This window comes from Orycteropus afer, unplaced genomic scaffold (assembly GCF_000298275.1).
Source record: "Orycteropus afer afer isolate SDZICR_OR568_19922 unplaced genomic scaffold, OryAfe1.0 scaffold00156, whole genome shotgun sequence".
NCBI classification, from domain to species: Eukaryota; Metazoa; Chordata; class Mammalia; order Tubulidentata; family Orycteropodidae; genus Orycteropus; species Orycteropus afer.
In genome coordinates, this window is record NW_006921743.1 from 1,039,743 (window position 1) to 1,052,158 (window position 12,416).

Genomic DNA, 12,416 nt, shown 5'->3' on the forward strand with positions numbered 1-12,416 from the left:
GTTCTGCTGTGCATGGGGTCGCTATGAGTCGGAAATGACTCGATGGCACTTAACAACAACAACAACAACAACAACAATCAAGTTTAAATGGGTAAAATTACAAAGACGGGCTCTGTAACATGTGAAGCCAAGCTAATTAAGAAGGAATCAGTTTTCACCAGGACTTTTTATAAAGTGTTCACAGTCTTTGGCAAATAGCCATGCTGAGTTTTAAGTGGCATGATGGATACATGGGATTTTTTTTATCTGTTTGTTTGTAGCAGTATCCCTATACCTAAACAGTGCCTGGCATATAGTAGGTGCTTAATAAATATTTGTTGAATGAACAGATAAAATTTCATAATTAAAAAATAAAACAAAGAAACAATTTTCCTGGCCAGGAGGGTAAGATTTCCTAGGTTTGCCCAGTGGTTCCCAAGATTGCCCTCTGACCACTACCCCTCACCCTCTTTTATTGTGATTTGGTTGAAAGTTTACAGAAAAAAAATTCATTTTCCATTCATTTTGTTTCATGACACTGATTGCAATCCCTCCAATGTAACAGGTCTCCTCCCATATCCTCCCTGTGGTTACCTTTTCCCTGTGTCCTTTCCTATGCATTTCTGCCCTCTGAACTATATCCTTGTGCAAATGTTGCCCTTCTGATCTCCATAGTTGATTGTTCTAAGGACTATATCTACCTGGTATAATTATTCACCTCATAGGCCTGTCTATTATTTGGATGGAAGTTAAGCCACAGGAGTAAGTTCAATTCCAGGCCTAATAGGTAACCAGGGGCCATAGTCGGGAGTTTCACCAGTCTCTATCAGATTAGTGAGACTTTTTTTTTTAAAATAATTTTGAGTTTTGTTCCATATTTTTCTTCCACTCTGTCCAGGATCTCTAATTTTGATCCCTTTCTGAGTGGTTGGTTGGACCCCATCTAGTTCTTCTGGTCTCAGGGTCATGTAGGCTGACATTTTCATGGCCCACTAGTTCCTTGGACTAATTGTTTCCACGTGTCTTTGATTTTCTTCACTCTTCTTTGCTTCAGATGAGGACAGACCAACTGCTGTATCTCAGATGGCTGCTTGCAAGGTTTTAAAACCTCAGTTGCCACACATCAAAGCAGGGTGTAGAATAATGTTCTTGTATAGCATGTTACGCCAACTGAGCTTGATGTCCTCTGAGACCATAGTCCTAAGTCCATGAGCCCAGTAACTCACTCTCTCAAGTTGTTTGGCTGTGGCTAAGAAGTTATCAAACTTTGCCCCTGTTAGCTCTATTATATATATATGGACATTCTTATAGCACATACAAATATGTATGTAGCAATATCATCTTTCAAACCTTTTGCCTACTCACCTGATCATTTTGCCTGTCTACTTATATATCCACCCTTAAATTAATGTACCCATGACCCTATGTAGGGAAACCCTTCTTTCTCCTGGCATGGATATAAGATTTGAAGAGTATCACAGAGGATTTCTGTAGTGGATAAGTTCTAGCATCACAACCCAGCTCACATTCATTTCTTTGAAATTGTATTCTGCCCTTAGTTCTGGCTAAGAGATGAGTCTAAATGGCCACACTACCAACTCTATGCATGTTTGCTCTGGTCTCCCTTTGGTAGACCACCTTTTCTGTTTGGATATGTTCCAACAAAGTCCCAAATATGTATGACTGTACAGATTTAGCCCTCATCCAATTGAGTCTTTCCATTTCTTAGTTCTAATGTTCTAGAAGAAAGTCTGACTCAGCCAAGTCTATGAATTATTCCTCTAAGTCAGGTAACCACTCCTTTTTCAACCAGCTAAAAGTTATTGGGAGTGGGAGAGAAGGAATGGCGGAGAGAATCTCCTAGAACAAGTGGCCTCCTACGTTATATTGGATGCATTGGTTTTGGATGCCATGAGTCAGGTCTGGGTAACTAGAATTGGGGTAGAGGTGAACAAAGCCTTTAGCTTCTGTGAAGACTCTACTTCTCTTCTTGAGATGGTTAATTATTTGAGTGGTAGCATAAATACTATGGAGTTCCTAGGTGGTGCAAATGGTCAGTGGGCTTGGGTGCTAACTTAAAGGTTGGAGTCCACTCAAAGGTGCCTTGGAAGAAAGGTCTAGCAATCTACTTCTAAAACACCAGCCATTGGAAACCCTATGAAGCACAATTCTACTCTGACACATATGGAGTCACCATGAGTAGGTTGGAATTGACTCTATAGCAACTAGTTTTATCATCTCTTAACTCTGCCTATCCCTTTCTTCTATATAGTTGGTTCCTAAATCTTGGAGATTCTACCTCTTAAATATTTCTCAATCTATTTCTATGGTGACCAGAGTGCTCTATTTAAAACGTAAATTTCATTATTACTCTGTAACTTATGTGTCTTCAATGTCTCCCCATTTCCTACTGGATTAAATAATAATCTCTAAAACAGCATATAATACTCCTAGCTCTGGTAGCATAGTCCCAAAGGCACTTGACTGCTAACCAGAAGGCTGGCGGTTCAAACCCACCAGCAGCTCCTTGGAAGGTAGATGGGACAAGCTACTTCCGTAGTGATACTGCCTCGGAAACCCAAGGAGGGGTCGCTATGAGTTGGGTCCAACTCAACGGCACATAACAACAACAACATTTATGCTCTTGCTCCTGTTTATTTCTCTGTCCTCATCTCTCACCACTTCCCTTCCCTCTCCAGCCACAATGGCCTGTTGGTATTTCCTGGAAGATGACATTCTGTTACATTCCTTCATGACTCAGTTCCTCTGGATATTGTCTGGAATGTTCTACTCTTGTCTGTCTGGGAAACTCCTAGTAATACAAAGTCCTACTGCATTCTGAAGGTTTTTCTGACCTACTAAGGCAGAGTTGTGGGAGCTCTGGTGGCATAGTGCCTAAGGCATTTGACTGCTAACCAGAAGGCTGGCGGTTCAAACCAACCAACCACTCCTTGGAAAGAAGATTGGGGAGTCTACTGCCATAGTGATACTGCCTCAGAAACCCAAGGGGGGGGGTGTGTCTCTATGAGTCAGATCCAACTCAGTGGTAGTGAGTTTTTTTTTTTTTTTTTTTTTTAAGGCAGAGTTGAATACCCCTTCCTCTGGGCTTCCTTTGTCTCTGGCACACTGCTCTATTTTAGCATCTGTTGCAGTGAATTTTAATGACTTAAAAATCTGAGTTTCTAGAGGGCAATGGCCATCTCTGTGACTTCAGAGCCTGGCACAGTGCCTCACACAGAGTAGGGTCTCAAATTGTTTTTGCATAGAAACAGTATGTTTTGTTTAAAAGCAGAAAGAACTTGTCAACCAATTCATATTGCTGACCATCTCTTGGATCCAAGAATTAATGTCTGAAGTGTGTGATATTAATTCCTTCATTGACTGAACATTTATCCTAAGCCTGCACGGGAATACAATAGACAAAACAGACATGGCCTTTACTGCTCTTGTGGAATTAAAAATTTATTGGGGGAAGTTGTTATTGCATTTGTATGAATTATTAAATAAAAGAGAACATATCCCAGGGTTGGCCCATGATGTCAGCCTGAGATTTTCCCTAAAACAACCCTTTCTGTAATACAAGGTCAAAGTCTTTGCCTGTTGGATTACCCTTGCTTTTTGCATGCTGCAGATTTGACTCTACTTCTCTAACATGGAAAATTAATTTGGTTGATAAACCCAAAAACCAAACTATGTAAAATAGCTGAAGATTTTGTTTTAATCCAAGCAAAACTTTGTTTTCAGAAATCTGTGAGAGTTAGGATACATGAGTGGCTTTATAGCTTCCCAAGTGCTTTTGCATTTATAGTGGTATTTGATTTTGCTTGTGGGGAAACCAAAGGAATGTAGGAGAGAGCATTCAAGAATCAACAAAATAAAATCTTCCTCTTAGGCTGAGATGGGGAGGGACTACTTTTAGGCAGTGAGAGGTTATTATATGTAATATATGCAATTATGCAAATAAAAGTCCTAGTCTCCCTGATGAGAGTCCATAAGACACAAACTTTTACTACAGGCAGTATGACTAGAGGAATGAAAGAAGCTGCCAGGTCACAGCATTTTGAAAAGCAGCAAAAACCATCATAAAACCAAGGCGGAAAAAACAAAAACAAAAACAAACCAGTTGCTGTTGAGTTGATTCTGACTCATGGTGACCCTTGTGTAGCTCCTGTGAAAATCAGGTATCAGAAAGTTTGAATAAACCCAACCAAATTCTAACTATCCTTTTATCTCTCCTCCCCAGTCCTACCCTGGAAGGGGCAGGTGTTGCTTCCTTCTCAGTTAGGGTTAGCTATAAACCAGAACAAGCTGGAGTCAAAATAACCAGGGATGTATAATCCCTTAGGTCTTTCAAAGGCATAGCAGCCAGCATTAAAGAGGACTGGCATTCTCTTTTAAATGTTGCTTAGAAGAAGGGTTTATCTTTTTTAATTAGGCTGTTACCCCTTCAGCCTCTCAGTGGGAGGTGGTAACCTACTGGGAATTGTGGAAGAACCAAGAAGCAATATTCTTCCTGTTAGGTGGTATGCTTCTGAGGTACCTTCAGAGGTTTGATACCACAAGGGGTTAAACATCAGAACCCTCATTTTGATGTATAAAAAAGTCCCAAGTACTGACAATCTCCTAAATTGAGGCTGAAGTTACTTAGGTTAGGAGCTTTGAAAAAAAAAAAAAAAAAAAATCAAGTTTTATAAAAGTTACAACCTTAGTGCATCAATTAGTCCTGTACTAATATATATATGTTTCCTTTTTCGGGGAATCTTGAAGAAAATGGTCAGTTTTCTTGATCATCTTTTTAAAATAAAAATTGTAGGCCAGGTAGAGTTTTCAAGTCAACTGCTCCTTGGGAGTTATGGGGGCAGAAGAAAATGGCGAGGGTGTAAAACTACAGATTATTCCATACCTTTCACCAGTACTAAACAGAAACCTACTTTGGTCTTCTGATAGACTAGTTTTCCAAAAGAGAGTTTGGGCTTTGGCCTAAAACCTCTTCTGAAGTCACTGTCTTGTGCAATTAAATACAACCCCTGGAGGGCTACAGTAGTGATACATTTCATCTACAAACTTTGGAATATAATTGGAACAAAAACTCTGGTTTTCTATCCCACTCAACAGCCGGAAAAATCTATGTACAAATGGGCATTACTTTTCTCAAAATTGGACACTGCCCATTTCCTGGATTAATTTTACCACTGTAGTTTGCCTTCTTGTTTTGTCGGACAGAGTTGCAACTGTGATGATAGAAGGAGATTCTTGCTCTGGTTCGGTGGTGAGGCATGGTTACCAAGGGTCTCATTCTGGTGCTGGAACCTGGAGTGGGATATTCTCACCCCCTGGAGCCCGGTGTGGGTTATACCCACTCTCCCCTGGAGATAGAAGGCAGTCACTGCCAGGCTGTCTGCTACCAGGAACTCTGGACTCAATTGTCCCCATCAGATCTTCTAAAGATTTGAATGTGGCCGACTTCTTCATGTCTCCAAGCTTTCTACAGATGGTAGAGCCCACAGTAGACAGGGCAGCTGATGTCTTTTGTTTCCTGTAGGCATTGGAGACCTGGACATCATGGCAGCTCTTGGACAGATCCTGCCTCAGTCCCATCAAGGCTGGGAGGCCCAGCTTCCTCTTGAGCTCCCCGCTGTGCCTCTCTTTGACTGCAAGCTTGTGGCATAGGGTTAAAATCTCTGCTTCCCATTCAGTGAGCTTGGATTTGAGCTTCTTTTGCTGCTTCTCCAGCAGATCCTGTAGATTGGAAGTCATGTGGGATTCACATATGCCCGCAGGGGCATCTGTCATGGTGTCTGGCTTGGAGTGGGAAAAGAGATCTTCATTAATGCAGTCCAGGTCCAATTCTTGGTAGAGAGAGTAGAAATCTTGGCCAGAAGAGTCACAGTTGAGGCCTTCGAGGTCAGATTCTTGGTCGGTGTATTCGGAGTGGGAGGGATACATAACTTGACTGGCGAAATGAATGCCTAGGCCAGAGGGTCAGCGGGTACAGACTGGCCTGCGACCTGGGGCCTTGGCCTGCAACTTGCAGTTGTGGCTGTGTCGGGTAGGGTTGGGGAGGTGGGATTTCCAGCCAGAAGGCAGGATCTGGCTAAACCAGCTCAGCCAGATTGTGGCACCCCCTCCCCCCAGGGGTGTTTAAGTGTCACAAGAAACTGGCTGAGGTAGGCAGTGCTGCCTTATTGCCAGAGGAGAGGGCTTTACTTCCTGCCACAGTAGGTGACAAAGCCTGGCCTCCAAACCAAGTGGATGTCTGGCTCCAATTCTGGACTTTTCACCACATCAAACATTTTCAAACCCTTGAAAATCAATTGAAACCTTTGTGCTAACAGGAATTTATGGAAAAGTTCGATACATAAAATAAAAACTCTTGTGGCATAGTACCTAAGGCATTTGACTGCTAACCAGAAGGCTGGCAGTTCAAATGCACCGGCCACTCCTGGGTAGGAAGATTGGGCAATCTACTTCTGTAGTGATATACTGCCTTGGAAACCTAAGGAGGAGTCTCTGAGTCACACTGATTCCGACAGTGAGTTTTTTTGTTTGTTTGTTTGTTTGCTCCAGACAGGTCCCAGGCTTATCCTCTTCCCCGTTTTCCTTCTCAGATTCTCAAAGGGGTTCCTGAGAAACTCTTAGCAGCACTTCTAAAGTTAATTTGAAGGCTTCTCAAACTCAGAATCCAAGAGTGACAGATGTGGCCCCAGTGAAGTAGCAACAATACCAGAGACTTAGAATAGCAGAACTCAGAAAGCAAGTTGGAGGAGTCACAACTGTCATATTTTTGGTGGAGGGCGGGAGAATGAGTAAATATGTACTGGTTTTGTCAAATTTAAGCTTAATAAAAGCAAAGACTATGTATTGTACAGTAAGACTTTAGGAAAGAGGGGATTTAAAAAAACAAGAGCTGTGTAGCCAATCCCAATTCATGGCAACACCACGCATGTCATAGTAGAATTGTGCTCCACAGGGTTTTCAATGACTCATTTTTTGGAAGTAGTTAACCAGGTCCTTCTTTCGAGGTGCCTCTGGGTGGACTGGAACTTCCAGTGTTTCAGTTAGCAGCAGAGTGAATTCACCATTGATACCACCCAGGGACTCTCGAGAGGGAATTCAATATGTGCAAATGGACAGTACATAGATTCTCAGTATTGCAATTGCATATTTTCTTTTTTTCTCCTGCATACACTCACATTTTTGAAAACATGTCTGCCCATCATACATGGTTATCAGTTGTGGGAGGTGGTCTGCACAATAAAGTAGGAGTGGTTGAATATGGTCTGTAAGAATGACAATCCACTATATCCTTTATTTCTGCTCTAAACTTGTATCTTATACAATGGAAAAATCACTAGATGGCCCTTACCAGGGAATATCCTTGAACAAGTCTTAATTCTAGTGATTTTGTTGTATATTCTGATAGTTCTTCCAAGCATAATCTTGTGCAACATAAGATGATTCTCAAGAAATTTCAGCAGTTTGCCACCGTTCATGGCTATGTGGCTACAGTGAATCTTACAACTGTGTATTCAAATCAACTCCAGTCCTCTGGGTTTATATTCTATAACCTTTCACATACTTGGTGTTTACTACTATCTCATTCTTGAGTGTGGGCTTACCTGGATTAAAAGATAAGAACTCTTTTTGTTGGAAACATGGAGGCCGATGAGGGATTTTACTATGCATATGAAACACTGAAAAAGGTAGCAAAGGCTTCTTAAACATTAGTTTGTTCTGGAGAGTGGATAATTCCTCCTCTGGTGGCATAGTGTCTAAGGCATTTTCTGCTAACCAGAAGATTGGTGTTTCAAACCCACCAGCTACTTGGCAGAAGGAAGACTGGGCAAGCTACTTCCATAAAGATTTACCTCCTCGGAAACCCAAAGGGGGCTGCTATAGGTCAGAATCGACTTGATGGCAGTGAGGTTTTTTTTTTTTCCTGCTACAAACACTAGTGATTCCAGTAACACTCCTAGGTGCTGAACCATAAACATCCTTGTCTTAGTTACCTCGTGCTGCTATAACACAAATAGAACAGATATTTATTTTCTCATAGTTCTGAAGGTTAAAAGTCTAAGTTAGGGTCTCGGCAGTGTTGATTCCTTTCTTGTCAGCCCTGGGCATTCTTGGTTTCTTGACATTCCTTAGCCTACAGATGATCTTCACATGTTGTCTGTCTTCCCCTCTGTGTGTATGTCCATTCTGCCCTTTTTATCACTCAGAAGTGATTAGATGTAGAACCCACCCCACTCAGATATGACCTAATTAACACAATAAAGAAAACCTTATTTCCAAACAGGATCATATTTACAGGTCTAGAGGCCAGAATTTCAACTCATATTTTTGATAGATAAAATTCAATTCATAACACTCCTCTTCCAAATTTGAAGATGAAGGGGAAACAGAAGCCCATGAACGAAGCTAAATAACATGGAATGCACAAAGTTGAGTCTAAGTCACCAGATCTGATTGCTAACCAGAAGGCTTGTGGTTCAGACCCACCAGCCACTCCTCGGAAGGAAGGTGGGGTAATCTACTTCCATAATGATACCACCTCGGAAACCCAAGGAGGGGTCACCATGAGTCAAAATTGACTCAATGGCAGTGAGTTTGGTTTTGGTTACCATTCTCTTGATTGTTTCAGCCAACCACCTATCTTGCTGCCTATTTTTTTTTGTTTCTATTCTTCCTCACCCCTCAATTTTCAAAGTATGAAGTACTTCTTTGTTAAAGTCTTTGATTCCTTTGAATAGGTAAGTAGTTTTCCCTCATAATAAAACTGATATGGCCTCTATTCAGTGATTTGATTGTTGTTGTTGTTGTTGTTATGTGCAGTTGAGTCAAACCCAACTCATAGCGACCCCTCCTTGGGTTTCTGAGGCAGTATCACTATGGAAGTAGGATTGCCCAACCTTCCTTCCGAGGAGTGGCTGATGGGTTTGAACTGCCAGCCGTCTGGTTAGCAGGCAAGTGTCTTAGCCACTATGCTACCAGAGCTCACAGTGATTTGATTACCAGATCCCAAATAAAGACATGGCTTCTGGAAGGGGTGCTCCTAGCTGATGATGTTCTGATCTCCTGAGAGGACCTGGATTAATAAGTAGCATGATGGCACTATCCATTTTATTAGGATATTATGCATATAACCAGAAGTCTGGCAGTTCAAATCCACCAGTCACTCCTTGGAAGGAAGATTGGGCAAACCACTTTCGTAGAGAGACTGCCTCAGAAACCCAAGGAGGGGTCACTATGAGTTAGAAATAATTTGACAGCAGTGATTTTTTTTTTTTTTTTGTACCCTCAAAACAACATATTTTGAAAACATTTTTAACTCATAAATCTATCAAATGACATTCCATTCAATTTATAGTGATTCTAACCCAATTGTTTGAATGCACTCTTTAGGTATAAAATACAAATTATATCTTCATTGTTTCAGAATTCCACATCTCTACATTAGATAGTGAAATCATCTATTTATATTACATGGTAAAGCCCATAAAATTATATCTCTGGCACTTCTGCTTTTTGATCCTATTTATTTAGACAGTAAAACCAACCAAAATATTTGATTCAGTGACCTACAAAGAAAGAGCTTAAAAATTGTTATTAATCCCACAATGATTTGCTACACTTTGTTTTCAAGGAAGACGTTTCTGACCCATTTTTAGCAAAGAATGAATTTTGAATTATTTCTGTAGTAGGGATGATGGATATATACCAATCCAAATGTGTTATCTAATTTCCTTTATAAATGTAAAAATAGGTAATACAGCAAAGTAATGTCTTTTCTCTTAATGTTTAAAACAAACAAACAAACCAAACCCATTGAGTCAATTCCAATCATAGTAACTCTTTAGGACAAAGCAGAACTGCTCCATAGGGTTTTCAAGGCTTTAAACTTTAAGAAAGCAGACCTCATCTTTCTCCTACAGAGCAGCTGTTAAGTTTGAACTGCTGACCTTTTGGTGAGCAGCCAAATGTCTTAACCACTACACTACCAGAGCTCCTTTCTTAATATTTAGAAGCTTGCATATATGGTGTTTTATAAATAAATTATTGAAACTTGAACATAAAAGCAAAGCCAGAGAGTTCCAGTAAGATGGCATAATAGGCAGAAAGACTGCACAGACCCTCTTCAATAAAGAAAAGGGAAAATAATTAACACAGCTACAGCAGATAATCTTGGACCCTTGAGCCTTGAAGGGAAGGATATAGAAGTGGACAAAACTCCAACTAGCAGAAGAATTTGCATGAAAACACCAAAAAAGGAGACATACAGAACTGTGGTCTGGCAGTGATCCTGATGCCACAGACAGCTTGGATATAGCCGAATGGTGGTAGGATCTAGGAATTAACCTAAAAATTGGCCCTGCTAGCCAGGGATTACATGGAGGACTGTTCTGGTGGCTAGGGAATAAAAAGGGAAGCAGTGAAGAGGAAAGCAGGATGAGCTGTGGACTGTTGTCTGTCCAGAGGGCACAGCCATTTTGAATGTTTACAAGCAGCTTGACCATTTTGGATACTTAAAGTGACAGCATTCTCCCAGATTTCAGGGAGTTAAGAACAGGCTCCACTTGCTGGGAACCCCAAGGACATTCTGGACCTGGACAACTGGAAAGGTGTGACATTCCCCTTGTTACTCTTATACCCCACACCCTCTTGGTGAATGGAGGTGTGGCCATCCCTCACTCCCACCCCTTTCTGGGCCAGCAGGAATTCCATTTCAGTCTGTGAGCTTGGACGGAGCCTGGGTGCCCTGCCCCACCCTGCCCCGCCCTGGCCCGCCCTGCCCCACCCTGCCCCAATTTTCTTTTATTTTTTCTGTTTTTTAGTGTGTTTTTGTCTGTTTTAAAACTACTATTATTATTATTATTGTCCTTTTTACTATTATTATTTAGTCTTCCACTCCCAGGTTCTAGTTTTAAGCTTTTTTTCTTTTCCCTGTTCCTGGTTGCAATATATATATATTTTTCCTTTCTCATGGTTAACCCCATTTCCTGTTTTTCTCTTTATTATTCTCCTTCTCTACCATTTTTCCCTTATTGTTCTCACCCCAGATATTGCAGGTTTTCTTTTTCTCCTTCTTTTCCCCTTTTTGATTACTGTGCCTGTGTGGTGATTACATGGAGTATATTTTTGTTCATGTGCTTTTACTTTTTTGATGATTATTATATTGTTATTTATGACTAATGGAGTGGAAGGCAGGCCCCATACAACACAACTACACCCACACCTCCTGCAGCTTCCCTTATTGAGTGAGAGCCACCACTTCCTTTTCTACCAATGGGCCAACGATAAACAACCACCAAGAAGAGTCTGACTCACCCTTAGCTGCTCTTCACAAACAGTTAACAGAGATCTAAATACAATAATGCAACATTGTGTTGGAGACAACAGACTATTACAGTCCACACAAAGAAGCAAGATAAAGTGGTAGAAACAAGGGAGCAGGATACAGACCCAAAATACATCCCCGAGGAAGAAGCAGCATTGGAACTCTCTGATAAGGAATTCAAAGAATTATATTTAGGTATCTTCAAAGGATTGAGAGACAGACCAAGGAAAACACAGACAAAACCCTAGAAGAAATTTGGAAGAAAATACAAGAACAAAATGACAAAATAAATGAAAAATTAGAAATGATTCTATATCTACAGATAGAAACCCAGAAGATTACTACTAAATTGCCAGAAATAGATAGCACATTAAAAGGGCAAAGGAGTAGAACTGATGCAATGGAAGACAGAATTAATGAGATTGAACACAAATATCTGAATACTTCTTTAGAAAGGGATCAATCATAAAAAAGATCAACACAAAATGAAGGGATACCATCAAAAGAAATAACCTACATGTCATTGGAATTTCAGAACAAGAAGAGAAATATAAACCTACTGAGAAAATTGTCCAAGATTTATTGGAGGAGAACTTCCCTGATATGAAAGATGAGAATATATCCATTCAGGAAGCCCAAAGAACCACAAATAGGAGAGACCTCAAAAGAAAATCACCAAGACACATCATCATCAAACTCATCAAAACCTAAGACAAAGAAAGAATCCTGAAAGAAGCATGGGAAAAATAAAGTTACTTACAAAGGACAACCAGTAAGAATAAGCTCTGATTTCTAAGCAGAAACCATGCAAGTGAGAAGGCAATGGGATGATATATATAAAACCCTGAAAGAGAAAAATTTTCAACCAAGAATTATATACCCAGCAAAACTGTTCCTCAAATATGATGGTGAAATTAGGAGATTTCCAGATAAGCAGAAACTAAAGGAATTTGTTAAAATCACACCAACTTTACAAGAGATACTAACAGAAGTCATTTGAAGGGAGAGCCAAAAATAGCAAATAACAAATGACCATTAATACACAAGATGACATAACCCAGAAACCACAGCTATGAACATATCCAAAGTAAAATGAGCT

At 40.4% G+C, this 12,416-nt stretch overlaps 1 protein-coding gene across 1 annotated transcript; it reads right to left on the bottom strand.

The window, feature by feature from the left end:
* Positions 1-5,271: 5,271 nt before the first annotated feature.
* Positions 5,272-5,925, bottom strand: TPD52L3 (TPD52 like 3). Its single transcript, XM_007946335.1, has one exon. The coding sequence runs from the start codon at positions 5,923-5,925 to the stop codon at positions 5,272-5,274; it is 654 nt and encodes a 217-aa protein (XP_007944526.1).
* Between the last annotated feature and the right edge of the window lie 6,491 nt (positions 5,926-12,416).

Bases quoted from the DNA above. Each gene is read 5' to 3' on its own strand.
- TPD52L3 (XM_007946335.1), bottom strand. From the start codon at position 5,925: ATGTATCCCTCCCACTCCGAATACACCGACCAAGAATCTGACCTCGAA.